Genomic DNA, 20,970 nt, shown 5'->3' with positions numbered 1-20,970 from the left:
CAAGATTTTCCAAGGTTTGAATACCTCAACCCCCTATGATTACATCTATTTATTTTTTACATCGAGTTAGGCAGGTATGCAGTGACTTCCGGGTTCCACGGTTCCGGTCTTCGGATTGCGATAACGGCTGAGTCATCGGGCCATCATTGTTCAGTGACTTCTCCCCCTCCTTCTTCTCTGTCCTCCACCTGCTCCTTCTGCTTCAGACCGTTATTAAATTTATTGTGCCAGAATCAGCTTCAAGATTGAGCTAGAAGTCGTTGAATACAGCATCATTTCCTCCGTCCACCAGAATCTCGCTCCCAGTCCTACCCCGCCCTTTACTTCCCCGCTCCGAAGGGGGATAATTGCTAGGTGACCTCATTGAGAGCTTTCAAGGAGCGCTTCTAAGAGCAACAGCACACAAATTACGCGCTAAAATCCTGAGCCGAGCCACCGCGATATTACTACACAACCTTCTACAAACCGCCATCATGAGTAGCCCGAAACGGAGAATCGAGACCGACGTGAGTGCCCCTCACGCCATCCACAGAGGTCCCCGCAATTGCTAATATGATCATTAATTCTCACAGGTCATGAAGTATGGATAAAAACCCAAATTTGGAGTTCCGGGCATATACTGACCATGGCTTAGGATGTACGCAAGCCGACCCCCTTCCCCCTCCGATAATACCGCCACTGTTCCCAGCAGATGATCTCCAGTCTCAATGAAAGGCACCTAGATGTGGGAATATTATGTCTGATGAGTTTGATAGGCTGATGAGTGACTACGAGGTGACTCTGGTAAATGACAACAGTATGTTTTGCGTCTTGGCCGGAGCTTGACAAAGGTACTGACTGAGACCTAGTGTATGTCCCCAACGATCGTGAGCCAGCAGTTTGAAATTTCTCACACCATTTAGGCAAGAATTCTATGTTCGCTTCAAGGGACCGGAAGAGAGTATGAGTATCCTTCCTCATGGGGTTTTTTACTTTATTAACATCGTTCAGCACCATTTACCGGAGGTCACTGGAAAATCCACGTCGAACTACCCGACCAATACCCCTACAAGAGCCCCAGCATTGGATTTGTTAATCGGATTTTTCACCCTAACATCGACGAGCTGTGAGTGTTACGTGCTACTCAGGGTTGAATAATGCTCCGGTATTGATTATATTCTAATATAGGTCTGGGTCCGTTTGCCTGGATGTCATCAACCAAACATGGTCTCCCATGTATGACATGCTCAACATTTTCGAAGTCTTCCTCCCCCAACTCCTGCGGTATCCCAACCCCTCCGATCCACTCAATGGCGAGGCAGCAGCGTTGATGATGCGAGAACCCAAGGCGTATGAGGCCAAAGTTAAGGGTGTGTACTCATGAGCATTAGGTCCTGTCAATCGCTAATGCTTTGCAGAATACGTCGCCAAGTATGCCAGCAAAGAAGCTGTCGACGAGGCTGGAGAAGATACCGAGTCTGAAGATGAACTCAGCTCTGCCGGAAGTTATGAATCCGATGGGGAGGAGCCGGCTGGGGCAATGGACGACGTCTAATTGATGTTCTCCTGACTTGACGTTCTCAATCCGTCTTGATTCAAGATTGGATTTGCACAAACACATTGCATCCCCATTCTTGATTATTATACTCACTCATCAGAACAGGACCAGCGGGCGTTTCGTGAATATTGCGGTGTTTGTTAATTTTCTATTGTATAATTTATTCGCGGTGCACTCAAGCTTGAACATTTTCATGTGGATGGAGCGTGGGGAGCATGCACATGTGCCGGCGAGACATCTCACGGCCCGACGGACGGAGTAGTATCAGTGGGTTACAATTCATCTAAATTCTATAATTGCCCAAACACTCTCTGTAGTCTTCATTGGACCTGAACCCTGATAATATGACAGGATCAGCTTCTCCTCTTCTCTTCCATTGGTCATATATAAATTGCTGACATTGTAATTATTGGATGAGAACCTTTCTCAACGATGACTGAACACTAATTTGGTATCAATTCGCATACAGCCCAACACAACACTTGTGACCTGTGAAGAGTCAACCGCTTTCGAGATGCCTTTTTTGCAGAGGAACTTGATATTGTTGAAAGAGGGGCCTATAATCGTAAATTCGCAACCAGCTCCCAATACAATGACCGTGACATCTTGGGCTGTGCTCTTATCGGCAGCTGAGATCACGGAACCTTTCTTGGGGTTTCTCTCTTCCTCTCCTGATTCCCGGAGGGCACCGATGACAAATATCCCGAAGACTTCACTGTTCATATTGTCCAAAGTGGGGAGGCTTCTTTCCTGTGATAATCTTGATAATGAACGTTACTGCAATTGCGATGATCAATGAGAGAGCATCAAGAACTGTAAGACTACCGCCCTGGTTCAACCACTCGTACAGCTCTTTAACAAAGCCCCAGGTGAGCATATGTAGTGCGCAGTGATTAGCATAATTCCGCTCATTTTCGAGTTTGCAGAACTTCTGTTGAGTTTCAAATGGTCACAAAGAGAACAATCATTTAGATGCAACAGTGACCAGAGTTTGCAGAACCTTCCTGACCACGTCGATGATATTGACGAGCAAGTTCCCACCTGCTTTTGCAAGAAGCTCACCAGCTGAGAGATTGTTGTCCCCGTGAACAACTCGGCGAGATCTATTGCCAGATCTTCAGCAACTTTAGTGAAGCTCATCAGGAATGGCTGAATCCGATCCTCCCAATTTTCACTTCTTCGGCACTACTGAATGCTAACCGGACTTACTTTTCCCAGGGGAGCGCATACTACTACTCCCATTCTTCATCCACTTCCCTATCCATTTTGATTCAGTGCTTGTCTCGAATTCGTCAACTGCTTTTCATCAGTCCAAATGGAAGACCGCAGCTTTCCTCCGCGACCTTTCATTGATACATCCCCCGTCAGTTCGGCGATATCATTTTAAAAAGAACCGAATAAATCCTCAATTTTCCCATACACCCCTTCCATTATCTGGCAGTATACTGCAAACTCATCCATGCTGCACTGATCACCGAGAAGCAATTAGCGGCTGAAATAAGCTCATCCTTGGATGGTGTTTCAACCCCCTCCCAGATGAAAATGCCATCTTTGTCAGTGGTGGCCTCCAATTTCTCTGGAATCAAACATATATGTCCTATATTGAACGTCACAGGTTATATTTTACTCCGGACCGTTGTTGTCTGACTGGGCTTGTGTCAATTCATTTATGCTCAGTGCTGTTTTATTTTTTGCTTGATTTCTTATTCCATATACATACATAGGGATGGTTCAAGACAGATTTTCTTTGCAAGGTCTTCCCTTCAATCAAATTATAAGGAAAGTAAATAAATGCCTAGCGGCAAAAATGAGGGAAATGGAAATTCAAAAAGTGGTCGCATATATCCGGTACGTCAGTTGAGATCAAAGAACCGAGATCTATGAAACGCATGAAATGAAATTCATATTAAAATGACTAAAGAAAAATGAATATTTCATGGGTATAAAGACGCAATATCAGCTCAGCGTAAAAGGCATCGCAAATAATCAACCATCACAAGAAAGCAAAATATAGAAACTCAGAGATGTTGAAGAAAGAATACCGCAATTTTATGCCCTGGGATGTCAAGTCAGTCACTGGTCCTGCTTAGCGCACGGAAGAAACATACCAAAGATCAGAAACAGAAAACTGGTTGCAACTCTTGAATATTGAGCTCCAATAGCAAGGAGCAAGGTCAACATGACTGACCAAGGGGAGAAGCTGCCCAGCTGTGGAACTAGTTGAGCTTTGGTAGATGCTCCCTGAATAGTTGTTTGTAGATTGGCTGCAGTTATGGTGGCTTTTTCCAGTAAAGCCTGGCAGAATTGTGCGGTGAATTGTAGTTCTCGATGTGCGCGAAACTGGGCGGCGAGGGCTTCGGCCTGTTGAAGCTGGGCTGTTTGTAACTCGTTTGCTTTGTGTGTTGATTGTTCCACCAGGTCGCCCATGGTTTTGAGTTTCTGTTGGGGGTTAAAATGGGTAAATTAAAGGAATGGGAACAGAATTTACCTCGGTAAGTTCGGTCTCATGCTCAAGGACACGAATCAGTCTAGATGTGAGCCATTCCTAATACCGTCAGCTTTGATTTGATTGGAAATGAGTTTGACTTACAAGTGACGCGTCGAGATCGGTCATTCTTTGCGAGACTCTTTGCATGTCCGCGCCCACGAGAGAGTTCAAAGAAAGGTGTAAATCCGAGGCGAGGACTTGATATACTGCAGCATTTTCCTCGAATACGCGAAGTGATTGGTCACTCCGCAAGATTGAATCTTCATGCGCTGTCTCAAGAGCCCCATGGAGAGCAATGACTTTATCAGACACGCTCCCGATATCCTGGATAGAGGTTAATATTGGAAACGCCACGAAAGGAAAAATGCACAAACTTTTTCAAGGCTCGCGGTTTCATTCTGCATTCTTCTCAGAGCAGAAGTGGCGGTAATCGCTACGGTATCAATGCCGGCTTTTACATCCTGTAGAAGCTTGCCGAAAATGCGTTGAAAGACGGATTCATTTCGTTCCAGATCCACCAGCAGTCTTTCCTGTAATGCCTGAACTGCTTCGAAGAAAGCTTCATTTTTGACGGAATCCATGGCAGCCTTCTGAAGTGCAAGTTGAAGCCCATCATTGAGCTTGACGTTGCTATGAACAATAGAACGATGAAGATTAAGTAATTCATCCTTCTCAGTCTCCATCCTGGCTGCTTGGCAGATGACCATTGCATTTTGACGATTGTTGCTATAAGAGGTCCACCACTGAGGCCGGGACTCGAGGGTTTTGAGGCAGAGCTCGAGCACTTCTTTGGGATACTCAGCCGCACCAGACTCCGAATGCTTAGCTTTAGCCATGAAGAGAAATCGAGACTTTGTATCGAATGGAGGAGCAGTCAAAGAGCGACACTGAGATGGAGCCGAGGAACCAGCACCCTCAAGCTCGCAGATGGCGAGGCGGGCAGCGTATATAGAGCGTGTTTGATCCAAACCCTCAAATTCATCGCGGCTTGTGGCATCCTTTCCTCCCATCTGTTGACATGAGGTGACTAGCTTGGTTGCTGCAATGCGATGGCAAGAAGGTGATGATTTCATTGAGTCCAGAATCTGGACGGCTTGGGTGAATATTCCATCTTGTTGGGAGGTGTTGGTATCCAGAAGATATTTTGCGTCGTTTCTGTTCTGGATTGAGGAGAAAGCGGATAAAGATCCTTCATTCATCAGCCACGAAGTGAATAGACGCTTCAAATGCGATTTACCCGTATCAGATGCATCAAACAAGCTGGCACTGACAATACTCTGGATGAGAAGCAAGAGTTGGAGAGCGAGAGCAAGCTGAGTTAGGAAAATGGCCATCTTCGTGGATCTCAGAAGATCTTTGGAGGAGCTTCTATTGAAGCTGTCGTGAATCGTGAGACCCGGCGCTGTAAATGTGGCTTAGATGGGTATACTAGTCAAGGTACCTGCCCTGGAGATAGAAGCAAAAAGATAGAAAAAAGTATAAGTTCAAATGGCGGTCATAATGTTCCGGTGGTGAGTGGTAGATGTTGAAGTGAGAAGTGAGAGGGAGAGTTGATGTGGAAGAATTCCAAGCCACGTCCTCAGTACCTCAAGACCTCGATGTGTCTTCGATATCTACAGTTAAAGAACTAGCCCCATGTGTTTCAATGCCAAGTCAAGTACGGGAAAAAATGGCAAACAAGCTGATTAGGTCTATGAAACTTAATGAAACACTATAAACTATAGGAAAATTTAATTGAGTACTTTGACTTATTTCAGAGCAGGGAGAAGTGTATAAAATGAAAGAGGAATTCCCTTTAGTGATTCCCCATATACATCGTCTCCACGCACATCACGTGCACGCTAACCCAATCAAGATCCCCCATTTTACGAACAAAATCATCGTCCGCGACTCCGAAATCAACAACTCAATCATCATGTCGTGTCTACCCCAACGCTGCGCCCGGCAGCTCCTCCGTGAGCCCTTCCAGCGCTCATTACCTCTCTTCCTCACTCCCGCGTTCTCCCCCCGCGCCCAATGCTTCTCGACCACCTCCCCGGCGCAATCCCGTATCGGAGGTTCTGCCATCTCCGTTCCTCCCGAGGTTTCATTGACCATTGTTGACCTGCCCAAGTCCCTGAACCGGGGTCGCGGAAAGGATGTCCCTAAATTTGCTGCGCAGATCAAGGGTCCTAAGGGTATGTTGGTGCTGAATTGCTCTCGGAAGGACAAGGTTGCTAATTTGTTGTAGGCACGATGACCCTCGATATTCCTTCCTTCTTGACTGTGAACCATGATGCTACTACCCAGAAGGCTACTTTGTCTGTTATGGATCCGGAGGAACCTCACCAGCGTGCTATGTGGGGTATGTTGCTCGCTTTATTCGATTTATCTCTCGCATCGTTAGTCTAACTCGTTTTAGGTACTGCTCGTGCTCTTCTCCAGAATCATATCACCGGTGTTTCAGAAGGTCACATCTGTATTCTCTCAATGGTCGGTGTCGGTTACCGTGCTACCATTGAATCTACCGCGACTACCGTCTCCGCTACCTACCCGGGCCAAAAATTTGTCTCCCTCAAGGTTGGATTCTCTCACCCCATTGAACTGGGTATCCCCGAGGGTGTCCAGGCTAGCACACCGCAACCTACCCGCATCCTTCTCGAGAGTGTTGACAAGCGCAAGGTGACACAGTTTGCAGCGGAGATTCGGGAGTGGAGACGGCCGGAGCCGTACAAGGGCAAGGGTATCTTTGTCAACGGAGAGACGATCAAGCTTAAGGCTAAGAAGATCAAATAATCGGTGGGCGCACGTGGCATTTGTGTGTTTTGGTTTGCTTCGGAACATGGCATTTTTGGTTCCCCTGTATTCGTATACTCTATCCTCTGTTCTTATATTTTCAATATGTACTTTTTTTTGGATCCAAAGACCTTCCCGTTCCACGATTCATAAGTGGTATCATAGTTAAACCAATGCAACAACATTACAGCTTCAGCACAGTCTTGACGGCATCAATAACCTGGCCGTGGACGGCCTTAGGGGCCGCAACAACACCCTTGTTAGCAGCCAAGGTCCTGCCCTTGCTGAAGTCCAAGCGGTTGCCGTAGATATCAGAGACCTGACCACCGGCCTCACGGACAATGATGTCACCAGCAGCGTGGTCCCAGATCTTCTCCTGGTAGTCCTTCTTCACGGGCAGACGGAGGTAGATGTCACCAGCACCGCGAGCAATGGAGCAGTACTTGGCCTGTGAGTCTAGTCGCACGCTCGGGGCAGTGATACCCAGAAGGCTAGCAACAGCGGCATTATCGCCCTGAGCAGAGTGGGCGGCCTCAACACCCTCACAGAAGACAGCCTGTGCGATATCGGGGACGGGACGCATGGAGATGGACTTGCTAGCAGCCAGAGCACCGCTCACGAGAGGACGGCTGGTAGCGCCCTCGCCTTGAACAGCGGCGAAAAGAACACCGTTAGCCGACGAATCGGCCTGCTGGGCACCAGTGCTGGCGTCAATGGTGGCAGCATCATCAACGGGCAGGTTGGGGGTACCAATAGCACCGACCTTGACGTCGCCGTCAACAATCAGACCAAGGCAGACAGCGTACTGGCCACCACGGAGGAAACCCTTCGTACCGTCGATAGGGTCAAGAGCCCAGATACGACCGGAAGCACCACCAGCACTGTTACCCTGGTCGATGATCTTCAGCATCTCCTCCTCGCTGGCGAGGGGACCACCGAGGATGCTATCGCTCTCAGCGTCGTCCAGCTTGATGTCCTTGACCAGACGCCAGATCTCAGCGCTCAGAGCTTTGTCCTCGTACAGGGAGCTGGACTCCTCTTCGGCGACGATCTCATCGTTGGGGAAGTTCTTGCGGATGGCCTGGATGATCAGGGCTTGGGCGCCGAAGTCGCCAATGGTGACAGGGGACTTGTCGTCCTTGGAGACGGTACCCTTAGCCTTCTCGAAGAAGACCTTCTGGGTCAGGAGGGAGGCACGCTGGACGGCCAGCTCGGCGATATAGCGTTCTTGTGTGTAGGACATGATTGCGGTGTGATGGGGAGAAGTAAAGGAGGGGAAGAAGGAGAGACGGAAGCGGGTCTTAAGGGCCACACTGAGAGCCAGGATGAGGGTGGAGCAGATCAGAAAGCGGGACAGGACGCGCGCCAAATAAAATCGGGAAGTTGGAGTCATACGCAATGAATTGTAGAGACGGAATGTCTTCACGTATACAATATGTTGTAAATTCCTACAAATTTCGTATTCTCTTAAGATACTCAACTCAGTCGAAATCAGTCCACAGCTTCTATCACCCCGCCCTAGTCCTAATTGAGCGAACATCAGTTGGAGACTTGTGATTCCAAATTCCTCAAAATTCCTGAAATTCATAAAATTCTTTAAATTAAGAAAAGGACAGTAAAGGACAGTGTTTTCGTCAAAATTGGGCAGCGATCTTCTTCTAATTTTACTGAAACCCAAACGATCCACGAGACCGTTGATCTCCGCCAAGACCCCCCCCCTGCCCCGACGTCACCATCTTTCCCCTTATCTGCTCCAGGCAATTCTATTTTTGATAAAGGAACTACGCCTAGGCATCTGCCGGCTGAGTTCTTACTCCCTAGCATCTCCTTGCTTCTATCTGAGCTCCCCAATCCCTAAGACTTCCCGTGGATTTCTCGCGGTGCGGGGTTATACCGAACTGTTGATGCCCGCGGGGTTGTGCAGTAGACCGATTCCAGGTCAGTACACTTCCCAGACAAAGATACATCTGAAGAAATATCCAGATTCTAACTGTGGGAAACTAGTAGACATACTTGATTATTGCCCATCATGTTTCAATCTTCGGTACGGCCCTCTTGAAATCACACGATAACCGTATCGTGTGACGGAACTGACCTCGGCCTACGCGGGCATAGAAACCATATTCGGCCGTGACCGTCCAAATCGAGGTCCTCACGAGTGAAACATATGAAGTAGAAGACTCTAGCGGTATCGTCGATTTGGTAGAGGTCATCCGCATCCAGTCCAGCGGTCCATCGGAAGCAAGTCGTGCGCTACGCAAGAAGCTGTAAGTCAGGAAACACACCCCTGACTAGGAACTTTGGCTGATTTGATGAATAGTAAATACGGAAACCTCCATCGACAGCTCCGAGCCCTTGTCATTCTCGACTTCCTTATTCAAAATGCCGGCGAACGATTCCTGCGCGGTTTCGCAGACGAACCCCTCCTCGAACGACTGCGCATTGCAGCAACAGACCCCGTCTCCGACCCACTTGTCAAGCAGAAGTGCAAGGCCCTCTTTGGACAATGGGCTGTTACATACAAGGATACGCCTGGAATGGGCAAGGTTGCCGCTCTATACAGAGAGCTTCCTAAGCGAAAGCAGCCCGCCACGCAGGCTAAGGCGAAGGTATTGCGTGAAGGGTCAAACCCGCATGAGCAGGCTTTCGGGCATACAGTCTCTGTGTCAGCGGGGAATGGACCCTCCACGCCGCTGAGTGGTCCGAGGCACAAGAGTAAATCGAAGGACAAGAAGAAGGAGAAGAAACTCTCCGTCAGTCTTGGTAGGGGTTTCAATGTGGAAAGAGAGAGACCGGAGATTCTGCAGACAATTGCGTCAGCCTCTGTGGCGAGTACAAATTTGCTAAATGCGCTGAAGCTTGTGAATCGGGAGACGACCCGTGTGAGTGAGGATGCGGAGTGCATTAATCGATTTGAGAAGTGTAAGAAGCTCCGACACCAAATCCTGCGGTATATTCAGCATATCGAGACTGAGGAATTCTTGGGTGGGTTGATTCATGCCAATGAAGAGCTGGTCGAGGCTTTGATGTCATTTGAGGTACTTGATAAGAGTGTCGACTATGACAGTGACAGTGATGACGACGTGCTTGGTGGAAATTGGCGGTCAAAGGCGGAGTTGGAGGATGAGATGAGCCAGAATTTCAATGGATTGAGCGTTAACCCGCCTAAGCCGCCCCGTCCAACTGCTTTGTCAACCTTGCAGGATCTTGAGAGTGAAAGTGAGGAATCAGAAGAAGACGACGAGGACAATCCTTTCGGTGATCGCAATGAGATCAATTCGACGATAGTTGAGAAAGGCGGTTATACCTAGTATGTTGCTCTCTTATACGCATTCAGGACACCTAACTGATATTCCCACAGCAAAGAGGTGTAGGCGTATTACGAGTTGAATGATGAATCATTATTAGCACGCACGAGCTTGAAGAATGTTGTATGAACTGTTATGGCTGTACTTTAGCACTGGAAGACCTACAGTACATAGTCACTAGGCCACCGAATGACAACGTTAACCATGATGATATACCTTTAAGACCCCTAGCAATATTGGAAGACATTTCAAGGAGTTTCGAAAGACGAAAGAGGCACTGAAAGGTGCAGAGATTTAAAAATGTGTAGTTGAAGTGAGAGGAATTCTTAGTTCATTCTTGAATATGTACGTATTTCGGGTACAAAAGGACGACCGCGAATAAAATAAAATGACATGGATGAAAACATTCAAATGGGTATTTATGGGTCATCTCATCATCTGTGTCATGAGTAGAAAGCAGGCATATCAGTCGACTGGGAAAACGAGAAAAGAGCAGAAGAATAGAATGCATCCCATCGCCAGAAATGCATGATCAAAACCCAAGCCCCGGAGCGTATTACTCATAAATGCAAGTTAAAGCACCTTTGGCTTCATCCATTCCCTTGTTCCAAGACCTAGATTGAGGCCATTCCGTTCCCACCAGGCGCGGACGCGGACGTCAGCACCGGAGACTGCGTCCTCTAGAGCTTCTTCAATGTCGCAGGTTTTGAACTCGACACGAAGACCGCAGTCTTTCCACCACTGTAGAACATGATCGTGGCCGTTCTTAGTTGGACCGACAAGGACTTGATTGTCGAAAATCATCTTTGGTCCCTTGAGGCGGTACCAGAAATCGAGCACGTGAACATGGCCATGTGTACTAGCAATCCGGGCAACGTTTTCAGCGTGACTATATGGGATTCCTGACGCATCCCACCATGCTAAAGATGCCGTGCGACCAGATTGCGCTGCGAGAAGAACGGATTTCCCAACTTTCATTGGAAGCTTGAGGCGTGGGGCATTGGCTGATGCTGCTTTCCACCAGTCAAGAACGGCGACCCGGCCCTCGGCACTGGCTGACTCAAGCGCACGTTCGCTGTACCGGAGCGGAAGCCCGGAATGGAGCCACCAGTCTAGCACATGGGTGAACCCAGCTCTGGATGCGCCGTCCATGGCATCGGCCATGTGCTCTTTGTTGGGAAGATCAGGCGTATCGCGCCACCATGTCAAAACTGTCGGATTGCCGTAGATTGCAGATGCGCGATAGGGTATATTGGTGAGGCGTGATGTTGTACATAAAAGATCCAGGTGATTTTCAGTTAGATAAGTGAGGATATCGGTTCGCGAAAATTTCACAATGAGATGGCAGGCAAGGTCTGACAAAGGCTTCCATCGAGGAAGGGCGTCGATACGTTTCTTGATAGCGGCAAAGGAGCCTCGAAGGATTGTATATTCAAGGGAAGCAGGGGTGGACATTTTCAATAAATGGCTTTGCCATTCTTGGGGGGACCGGAAGATGGCTTGTAATTCCCACGGCCTTGGCAGTTTCCCAGTCTCCCAATTGTTCCTCGAAAATATTGAGCCAGATTTCAAGTGGCAAAGACCGAGCTTTAGTTTCGGAGTTTAGCCAGTGGGTCTGCCTATCTTTCAAGGCCGATACACTGTTATTGCCAGATGCCGATGATTGTGGCACTTTCGAGGATTGTTGGGTCGTGGTAGATTTGCCCTTTCCTGAGGATGCGGTAGCCAAACCCGCAGCCATCGAGGGTATTTGAAACGCGAGTTCAATTGTAGTATGTAGGTCTGTCAACCCGTCCCATGGCAAAGTTGTCAGATCCTCAGGCCCGTTAGACTTCCAAAGCACAGGCTTCACTATGTAGACCCATGTCCAATATCGGCTAAGCTCATCGAGCTGTCGGCGAGTCAAGGGATTATCCCATTCTGAGACAGTCATCCCTGGGATGAGAATCACAGGCTTGGTCGAGACCCAGCCACGCAAAAGTGCCAAGGTCAAGGTGTTGGTCAACCCCGCCAACATAGATCCGAGGGCCCCAGCATCGATGGGGGCAACAAGTAGCATATCAGCCCACTCGCAGAGCTCAGCTGTTTTTGCCTTGAGCCATTTCCGTGCACCGGTCTTTTTATCAAAAGTTTGTCCATCCACTGTATCCATGTAATGCGGTATCTTGTTCGTGCCGGCCAGCAGAGCAGAGGGTTCGTCGGTGATCAAGCGCAGCTCGATATATGGATTTTGAACCAGCGAGGGAAGCACGGTATCAGCGAAGGCGCTGTCAGTCGAGAGGAGTAGACGGCGGCGTCGTGAAACAGGTATTGTCGCGCCGTTCATAGGCGGACCGTAGCTAACGCGACAGCCATCTTTATTGTCAATCACTGTATCCTCGCCATCCACCGCCATTTCACTAGTCGACGGCCCCTTTGCAACTCGGGTCGTATGGGTAGTATGTTTTTTTGGTCCGGTCAAAAGCCAACTGCTATATGCAAGGGTAGTTGGATGATAAAATAACGAGGGCCTACACCCAGAATGCGAAAAAAGGATTTGCTGATCGAATCTTGGAAGGGAAAGTATTTCAAGGTGACGGTTCGAGGAAGGGATTTAAAAAGTAGAACTGCTGGACTGGACGAAAAGGCAGATTGAACGGTCTAAAAACGCTTATCCGGCAGACTCTGTGGTTCGTGGTGGAGATCAGGCAATCGGAGCGGTGACTGGGCCCCAATACAGTATGCGGACGGGTATATCTGTACCTTGCACCCTTGGCTTGATCTTTATCGTCGTTCGTAGGAGGCGGTGTAGCTGTGTGGGATATTCTGCGATACGGAAGAGTATTTCGACTCAATCCCCAGTCGCCACGTCTTGCCACCGGCACGAGGTGCTGGCTAGCTTCAGTTGTGGTTTCAGCTATGGATGCTAGAACCACAATAATTGAATCAGGCCCAAGTCTCCTTTCTTCCTGCAGGGAGAACCAAGTCCTGGACCAATCACAAACAGCGCAAAGAGGAGATTCAAGAGACTAGATCAATTGGCGGTTAGAGGCGGGCAGCCGTGCGGCATCGCATGACAGCGATTGGACACTTTGAAGCGGAGGCGGTCAGCCCGTTCCTCATGACTAAGGAAATTAAAGTTACCGCAATCCATTCTATAACTATCTGTTGACCACCAAAGCGAACTATGTCAGGGCAAGAACAAGAGGTAGATATTAGAACTCAAATATGCTCCGATGATATGGCCTGGGAACCAACCGAGAAAACTTCTGACAGATGGCTCATTCAATTCCTTGAACTTGATATAAGACCGATCGCAGATTTCATCCTCAATCACAACAGACGGCAATGCTACCGAGTTTGCCATACTCAGAAAGGCTTCTTATAACATCCCCTAGCGGTTGAAGTATATACTTAAAAAGTGCCATAGTATACTGTTCTCGCAGCGTGGTACTGCTCTTTTTCATGAGGAGAAAATCGAGAATGATGTTGCTGTAATTAATGCGATTTTTTACGGATCAGATATCGATACCTATTCCTTTCATCCTTTACTGCAATTGAAGAGCCGGGAGGTAACGAGAGATGATAATAAGCAAGCAGAGTTCGAGAACATTCCGTTTCTATCTTTCGTTTCCATTTTTAATTTGAATTTTCTTTTCACATAAAGCCCTCTTCTACTTAGTAGTTTCATGTCATCAAGGCGAAAGGGCAATTGTTCGGATTTCTCTTTCAGACTGAAGCCGTCTTACCATACTAGTTGATCCTACGTAATAATATCAGCGCTCAATTCATACTCGATGTATGAATTGAAAAGTCTGTTATGTAGGTCAATATTCTAATATGTGAAATATCTTGACTCCATAATCTTTCACAACCTTCAATCCTCATCGCCGAGACAGGTTGTTGTGTAACTTATGCTCGCGCATGGCAAGACTAGCCAAGGCCCCTAGCACCGTCAATCCCAACAAAGTCAAGAACACTGCCCGTAGAGAGTTCATATACGCATCTAGCACACCTGGGATCCAGTCTTGAGGAAGCTTGCGGATTTCATCGAGGCTGTCTCGGAGCTTTGAGATGAGCTCGGCCGCATTCTTGCGGTCACCAAAGCGGGACCACAGCCCCATCTTCAGAGTATTTTGGAACACGGCCGATGCAATCGTGATTCCAACCGTGCTACCCGTGCTCCGGAAGGCATAGGATGCCGATGTAACCACAGCATGGTGCTCGTGATCTACAGCAGAGATAAGAGCGACAAGCGTGATAGTGAGCATACTGCCATATGCGACCCCGAGGAGGAAGAAATAGAGAAACGGCAGCCATGATGGGGTGGACAAAGTCAAGGTACAGACCAGCGCCCCCGCTGCCATCTGAAGAATCACAGCAGTGGAGTTCAAGAGCTTGTATCGACCGCTAGATCGCATAATAACACCACAACCCAGGGAGCCAATGGACGTACCTATCGCTTGTGGAATCAAACGAAGTCCGGCAGCCGTGGCCGACAGTCCCTGCACTTGGAAATACAGTGGAAGATAAAATAACAAGCCAAAGACTGCCATTGTGGTGAACCAGTTCGTCAAGCAAGCTGCTGCGACCGTGCGATCCAAAAGCAATTTGACAGGGATGACGGGCTCCGATGCCACTCGGGCTTCCACATAAATAAACAAGCCCAGAAACACCGCAGAGAGGGGCAAGGATGTAAGAACAATCGGGTGCGTCCATGGCACTTGGTTCCCGCCAGTATTCAAGCCCATCAGCAGTGTAACAAGTGTCAGTATGAGGGTTATGGCACCGAGGAAATCAACACGCTTGATCCGGGCCTTGTCCGAATTCTTCACTGGAATATTGACCTTGTACGCAACCAATATGCATGAGATCACCAGAAACGGGATCTGAAGCAGGAATGCCCAGCGCCATCCGAGTGTATCGTTGATCCAGCCACCGAAGACACCACCGAGACCGCTTCCAGCTCCGTAGCAGATGTTGCCTACACCCTGCCAGATGCCCCGTTTTCGCAGAGGAACTAGATCCGAGGTCACAAAGGTTGAGATGGCTGTAAGCCCACCGCCTCCAATACCCGCTACGACTCGACCCAAAATGATTGTGGTCTCAGTCTTTGCCAAACCACAGATCAGGTTGCCCAATGCGAAGAATATATTCGAAAAAACCAGACCCCACCGACGCGAATAGATATCGGTCAATCGCCCACTCAAGGGTTGACAAGCGGCATTTGAAATCAGGTAGGAAGTAGCCAGCCATGAAAGCAAAGAGAATGAGTTGAACGAGGAAGAAATGGGAGCAGATAGTGTCGCGACAATCGTTGTATCTGCGGGAAAAATCTAAGTCAGCCCAATATGCACAGCAACGCGTCTTCCTGTCCACTAGGGAAATCAAAAAATACCTAGTGCCGCTAGAAATACTCCAACCCAGATACTGCCCAGGATTATAATCAATTCTTTGGTGCTGACCTCCTCGGCCGCCGGTTGCTCATCTGTCGGGACGGAACCGACGGGGTTGGCATCGCGCAGCAAAGGGGTTTGCTCCGTCGCCGGAACTCCCACAGTGTCATTCTCGTCGATAGACATGGCGATGAGAGCAACTGTGCCGTTCGCCTACCGTTGACACTGAACGGTGTTGACGTGGAGAATAAAACTTTTGGAGTCGCGTTGCGTAAGAATTGTGGAGAGAGTGCGGAGAATTTGCCGCTGTAACCAGTTGACTTCACGTCAGCATAGAGTACCCCAACATGGAAGTAACCAATCAAGTCACTGATACACGTTATAATGAATATCTATCTTATCAATTATCATACCAGATAGGGTGACATCTAAGTCGGCTATCAATTGATTATCGTGTTGCATCGGCTCGATCGGCGCTATTACCGCATCCTTATCTCCTCGATAAGCAAGTAGATAAACAACTTTCAAGGTTGGGCGAAGAACAAGAACAGATGTTCATACTAGTATTTCTCAAAGTTTTCAAAGCTTTTTCAAAATGGCAAAATTTGACTTGATCGTTACCAATGGGCAGGTGGTCACTGCCGCCGATATTAGGTAGACTGACATATCCCGGCTACTTGTACATCACACGGCTAACACAAACCTAACAGTAATTGCTGTATTGGCATCAAAGATGGCAAGATCCGAACGCTAGCAGAAAGCTTCACGGACGATGAGTTGGAGGGCGCCCAAATAATCGATGCCCAGTATGTATGCACTCACATGGTTTCTGATTACCACCCTAACTCCTTTGACAGAGGCGCCTATGTAATGCCAGGCGGCATTGATGCCCATGTGCATCTTTCTCAAGATCTGAAGACAGGAGCTCACGGTCTAGGGGGCGAATGTGCCGATAACTTTGAGACTGGTTCCAAGAGTGCCGCAGCAGGCGGAACCACGACGATGATTACTTTCGCAACTCAAAGTCGAGCAGAAGAAGACAAAAGTCTCATTGGCGTTGTCAAAGCTTATGATGCGCGTGCTGAGGCAACAGGAAGCTATATTGATTATGGATACCACATAATCATCGTTCGGAATGATGCTGATGTGTTGGAAGAGGAGATTCCTATTCTGATGAATGATTGGGGCATCAGCAGTTGCAAGGTCTTCTTGACTTATGAACAACAGCGTATGACGGACTCGCAACTTTTAGATGTTATGTTTGCAGCCAAGAAGAATTCAATGACTACGGTAAGCTTTCCTGGCTTCTTCATTTTGAAAATTTACTTATGTCACAGATGGTCCACGCCGAGAACGGTGATATGATTCAATGGCTGACCGGTAAGATATTGAACACCCACAGCACGAGTCTCAACTAATAATGACAGACAAGCTGGAGAAAAAGGGGATGGTTGGTTCGTTAACCCTTTTCTGACCGATGACTTGCGTCCCTAATTTCGTCTTCAGCTCCATACTACCATGCTCTATCGCGCCCTCCTGGGGTTGAGGGTGAGGCTACCAACAGAGCAATTGCTCTAGCACAACTGGTTCAAAACCCAATCCTCTTCGTTCATGTTGGATCGGCAGTAAGTGTTGAAAAGACCTCAAGTGAAATCGTATATTGACATTATGCAGCTTGGTGCCAGGAATGTTCGCAAAGCGCAAACAATGGGCCTCCCTATTTATGCGGAGACATGCCCACAATATTTCCATTTGACTTGGGAGGACCTGGTAAGATCCATGAATACATACTTGAAAGTTCAAAGTTTAATAAGATAGTAGAAACGGTTCCATTCTCCCACTTGTTTTGAAAACAGCAAGATGATTTGCTCGCCGCCACCACCTCCAGATACAACAGATCAAGAGGAACTATTTGTGTATACTCCCCCTGGTCCTGTTTAATGAGAGAATACCGCTAAATCAAACAGGGGTCTTGAAAACGGAACTTTCACCATCTACTCATCGGATCACTGCCCCTTCCGATACGACGATCCAAGAGGTAAACCAGCAGGTGTGCTCGAACACGCCGAGAGCATGGAAGGCGAGCATCACTGCACAGGTGATGAGTTGCAGAGTCTTCTTAAACGCAAACAAGGCTCGTTCCGCTTGATTCCTAATGGTATTCCCGGCATCGAGACTCGATTGCCACTTCTTCATACTGGAGCATTAGCCACTGGTCGAATCACTCCTCAGAAGTTTGTGGAGCTGACATCTACCAACCCGGCAAAATTGGTAAGACTTTCAGTCCTTCTTGAATAAGAATTACGGGCTGATCAATCAAAGTATGGACTTTATCCCAGAAAGGGTGCAATTATGCCTGGTTCCGATGCCGACTTGGTCATCGTAAGTTTTCATTCATGCAAGCGGTGCTCTAAACTAATCATATTGAAAAAGTGGCATCCAGAAGGTTCCTTTGAGGGATTCGAGCTGACAAACTCTATGCTTCACCATAACGCTGACTGTAAGTTGAAAATACTGTCTGAGCAGCGCTGTTCTATTCTGACTATTTCTGTGTATAGATACTCCTTTTGAGGGAATGAAGTTCTGCAACTGGCCTCGGTATACTATCTTACGAGGTCAAGTCATTTGGGCCGATGGCAAGATCCAAGGCAAGCCGAGGGATGGCCAGTATTTGAAGCGTGGTCCCAGTAAACTGGTACGGGGAGCTTCTAAAGCGACTCAAGATCCTCGACACGTCGCAACATGGCTTTATGAGTAATGATTCAAAGATTGCGCATCAAATCAGCTCACTTTGATGTCGTCCGGAACTTACAGTGTAGAGTCGTGTTTGTGTTTAGCATGGATCCTTGGAATCTTTATAATCATGTCAGTGCTGATGATATGAAAAAATTGAAGATTTTTAGGGTTCATGTGACTACTTTAACTGTATTATTTTTCATAATACTACCTTTGCCATGTAACTCCACCCAAGCCAAACAGCTCCACCAAGTGCTGCCCATGTAACCAGCCCCTTGGTGACCATTATCGCCTTTATCACAATAAATTTCTTTCTCTCATTGACACGTGGAAACAAATTTGCAGGGACATCCGTCTCCAGAAACTCGCACAGTGGTCTCCAACCATCTTCAGCCTTGAACTCCAAGATCTCACGCCCACGTTCCTTAGCTGGGTTGTAGCACTTGAGTCAAAGAAGAAGATAACACACATGCAGGAATGGGGGCCAATTTAGCCCCTAATGGGGGCCAATTTAGCCCCATAGTCTGACATCAGCAAAAGAAAGTTGATCATTCACCGCATCCCCGCATTCTTCAAATAAGGAACAAGTTCCATACATTTGAATCAACTTATTCCAAGACAATGTAATTTATGTATTAGCTATATGGTAAATTTTGGGGCGCACCAAGAACATGGCTAATTGAAAATTTGGCCCGAAATTTAGTCTTGCGATGTCAAGAATGGAGCTGGACTACGGAGGCGAGTAGTGGCCATGAGGACAGAACCTCTAGAATCACATAATAAATGGCAGAAACCATAAACACTACTAAGCTGATCTACCCCTATATCTGCCCCTATATTACTTGGGTACTCTGCAGACTTTTCTCACCTTCTCCTTCCTCTTCTCTTTTTCTCTCTTTCTTTTCTATTCCGCTATGTATGAGATTGGAGAGCCCTTTGACCATTTGACTAATCCGGTACGAAATAAGGTAGAATACTGGATAGAATACCGAGTAGGAGACCAAGCAGGAGATAAAGCAGGAGATATTGTATCATACCTAAGTAGGTGCCGCGTGAATACTCGTCATAGAATAAAAGCTTCTGTCCTCATGGCCGCTACTTGCCCCCGTGCTGGACATGCTAAGAGATCCACATCCACTGAAGCTAAAATAAGCGGGTTAAAAGATATCAAATGCATGTGCAACTTACTAGGCTTGAATATTTTACAAATTCTCTCGGAATCCCTCTCAGCCTTGGAAGCATGATATCTTCCCACTGATTGCAACAATGGTATGTTTTGCTACAATTTCAACCAAAGACAGATTGTTTTGAGAACCTCCATAGTTTCGGACTCAGTTAGGGGAGAAGGGCCAACCACCAACGCCAGAAGTCAGCAGCAATCCAGACTGAATCTGATCAGCCTTGGCCTTGAGTTCCTCCACATCTCAGTTCGCCATCGCGAAACGTCCATTCAGAAACGCGGCCTCGGGGCTTGTTAGCCATACTGCGAACTCAGCAAGAAGATCAACTAGAACATCAATGTTTGAAAATATCAGTGTAACACATATCATTTTTTCTTCTTTACGTACCGGAGTCCATAGGCAGCTTGCTAGCGTCTGCTCCCGAAGCCCGGAAGTTGGCGGTGTCTACCATTCCTGGGTGCAATGCAGCAGCAAAAACGTCCGGGTTCTCAGCAGCCAAGAAATCCATCACCTTGATTCAAGTCAGCTTCGAGCTAACATAACCTGAGAGACCAGTCAACATTGCGGCTAACATGAAGACAGTTGTAGTAAATGCTACTACGGCCGTGCGGGTCGGGTTGGCCGTTGGAAGGAAGGCATGGGTGGTAATCATGGTTCCCTTGACGTTGGTCGATTCGGCGTTAGCATAGTAAGCACAAAATGCCGCTGTAAAACAGGCTGCAATTCAAGTAGCAAACCTCGAAATTCTGCCACCACTCATCCACTGATGCTTCGCGCAGATGAGCCTTGGGAGACATCGACCCGGCAGTCAGGATCGAATCATCCTAAGTGCCTACAACGGCGGCAGTTTCGGTAATAGCGGCATCATCTGTGACGCTAGCAGCATGAACAGAGGTGATATAATCGAACTGCTTCTGTGTAGCTAAGAGGGTCTCTTCTTTGCATCCAATCATGATGATCTTGGCGGCACCGGCACGAGCAAAGGCCAATGCTGTCGCTTGACCAATACCAGTTCCCTTGAAAAAGAATCAAGAAGATTAGAGATGACGTTCAGGTAATGATTCCAAATGCTCTTATGTCATGAGAAGAGCCGGATACTGCGCCGGCAATAATGATTGTTTTGCCTGAGGCGCTCAGCTCCCTCCGGTAGGGAGAGATGGCTGGGTATGGGGCATTGTGCCACACGGACGTCAATGATGGCATCGGAGGTTCCATAGTAAGGGATTGACGTGAAAATACTGTAAAAATGGAATGCACTTTGGGGCCAAATAATCACTGAAAGGTTTCAGTTGCACCTTGACATACACAACACAAGTTAGTTGTATACATGAAAATGGCTGTTTATGTGTACTGTTACTGTCTGTCTACCTATAACGTACATCATTATGCAGGATACACTTGTACTAAGCCATACTCGTTACCATCTCGGACAGAGGAAAAAACCAGGAATATGGATCATTGAATTGATCTACTCCGATACAACACCCCTGGAGAGCATTTGTGATGCCTATGAATTTAACATACATACTATGAAGTATAAGTATACACTTCTCAACTTGAATCTAACCGA

The 20,970-nt window shown here is 47.6% G+C and overlaps 10 protein-coding genes across 10 annotated transcripts; 4 read left to right on the top strand and 6 right to left on the bottom strand.

Moving 5' to 3' along the window:
* Positions 1-473: 473 nt before the first annotated feature.
* On the top strand, positions 474-1,534 carry N7520_006629 (E2 ubiquitin-conjugating protein UBC8; the record flags this gene model as incomplete). The annotated part of the gene is made up of 8 exons (XM_057140563.1): positions 474-506; positions 573-580; positions 635-637; positions 756-796; positions 849-866; positions 991-1,105; positions 1,168-1,349; positions 1,398-1,534. 8 exons carry the CDS (start codon positions 474-476, stop codon positions 1,532-1,534), a joined length of 537 nt encoding a protein of 178 aa, XP_056994569.1.
* A 429-nt stretch (positions 1,535-1,963) lies between these two features.
* Positions 1,964-2,260, bottom strand: N7520_006628 (uncharacterized protein; the record flags this gene model as incomplete). The annotated part of the gene is made up of 1 exon (XM_057140562.1): positions 1,964-2,260. The coding sequence occupies one exon, from the start codon at positions 2,258-2,260 to the stop codon at positions 1,964-1,966; it is 297 nt and encodes a 98-aa protein (XP_056994568.1).
* A 1,295-nt stretch (positions 2,261-3,555) lies between these two features.
* N7520_006627 (uncharacterized protein) lies at positions 3,556-5,359 on the bottom strand (the record flags this gene model as incomplete). The annotated part of the gene is made up of 5 exons (XM_057140561.1): positions 3,556-3,593; positions 3,646-3,976; positions 4,026-4,082; positions 4,128-4,349; positions 4,400-5,359. The coding sequence occupies 5 exons, from the start codon at positions 5,357-5,359 to the stop codon at positions 3,556-3,558; spliced, it is 1,608 nt and encodes a 535-aa protein (XP_056994567.1).
* A 581-nt stretch (positions 5,360-5,940) lies between these two features.
* On the top strand, positions 5,941-6,800 carry N7520_006626 (mitochondrial 54S ribosomal protein uL6m; the record flags this gene model as incomplete). Its single annotated transcript, XM_057140560.1, has 3 exons — positions 5,941-6,202; positions 6,256-6,369; positions 6,427-6,800. The coding sequence occupies 3 exons, from the start codon at positions 5,941-5,943 to the stop codon at positions 6,798-6,800; spliced, it is 750 nt and encodes a 249-aa protein (XP_056994566.1).
* A 184-nt stretch (positions 6,801-6,984) lies between these two features.
* N7520_006625 (3'(2'),5'-bisphosphate nucleotidase) lies at positions 6,985-8,193 on the bottom strand (the record flags this gene model as incomplete). The annotated part of the gene is made up of 1 exon (XM_057140559.1): positions 6,985-8,193. The coding sequence occupies one exon, from the start codon at positions 8,191-8,193 to the stop codon at positions 6,985-6,987; it is 1,209 nt and encodes a 402-aa protein (XP_056994565.1).
* A 636-nt stretch (positions 8,194-8,829) lies between these two features.
* N7520_006624 (LSB5 family protein) lies at positions 8,830-10,111 on the top strand (the record flags this gene model as incomplete). The annotated part of the gene is made up of 3 exons (XM_057140558.1): positions 8,830-8,844; positions 8,916-9,067; positions 9,121-10,111. 3 exons carry the CDS (start codon positions 8,830-8,832, stop codon positions 10,109-10,111), a joined length of 1,158 nt encoding a protein of 385 aa, XP_056994564.1.
* A 570-nt stretch (positions 10,112-10,681) lies between these two features.
* On the bottom strand, positions 10,682-12,503 carry N7520_006623 (uncharacterized protein; the record flags this gene model as incomplete). Its single annotated transcript, XM_057140557.1, has 2 exons — positions 10,682-11,624; positions 11,692-12,503. The coding sequence occupies 2 exons, from the start codon at positions 12,501-12,503 to the stop codon at positions 10,682-10,684; spliced, it is 1,755 nt and encodes a 584-aa protein (XP_056994563.1).
* A 1,468-nt stretch (positions 12,504-13,971) lies between these two features.
* On the bottom strand, positions 13,972-15,669 carry N7520_006622 (MDR family MFS transporter; the record flags this gene model as incomplete). The annotated part of the gene is made up of 2 exons (XM_057140556.1): positions 13,972-15,410; positions 15,486-15,669. 2 exons carry the CDS (start codon positions 15,667-15,669, stop codon positions 13,972-13,974), a joined length of 1,623 nt encoding a protein of 540 aa, XP_056994562.1.
* A 409-nt stretch (positions 15,670-16,078) lies between these two features.
* Positions 16,079-18,241, top strand: N7520_006621 (uncharacterized protein; the record flags this gene model as incomplete). The annotated part of the gene is made up of 12 exons (XM_057140555.1): positions 16,079-16,137; positions 16,194-16,289; positions 16,341-16,773; positions 16,821-16,863; positions 16,911-16,937; positions 16,990-17,108; positions 17,158-17,253; positions 17,305-17,399; positions 17,451-17,754; positions 17,806-17,865; positions 17,917-17,983; positions 18,042-18,241. 12 exons carry the CDS (start codon positions 16,079-16,081, stop codon positions 18,239-18,241), a joined length of 1,599 nt encoding a protein of 532 aa, XP_056994561.1.
* Positions 18,242-19,643: 1,402 nt separating this feature from the next.
* Positions 19,644-20,615, bottom strand: N7520_006620 (NADP(+)-dependent dehydrogenase; the record flags this gene model as incomplete). Its single annotated transcript, XM_057140554.1, has 4 exons — positions 19,644-19,726; positions 19,788-19,911; positions 20,237-20,416; positions 20,499-20,615. The coding sequence occupies 4 exons, from the start codon at positions 20,613-20,615 to the stop codon at positions 19,644-19,646; spliced, it is 504 nt and encodes a 167-aa protein (XP_056994560.1).
* Between the last annotated feature and the right edge of the window lie 355 nt (positions 20,616-20,970).

The sequence above is a fragment of the Penicillium odoratum genome (assembly GCF_028828045.1).
Source record: "Penicillium odoratum strain IBT 22623 chromosome Unknown utg000005l_segment0_segment0, whole genome shotgun sequence".
NCBI lineage: Eukaryota > Fungi > Ascomycota > Eurotiomycetes > Eurotiales > Aspergillaceae > Penicillium > Penicillium odoratum.
The sequence above is the reverse complement of the archived record's forward strand: the minus strand, read 5'-3'. Positions and strand labels throughout refer to the sequence as shown.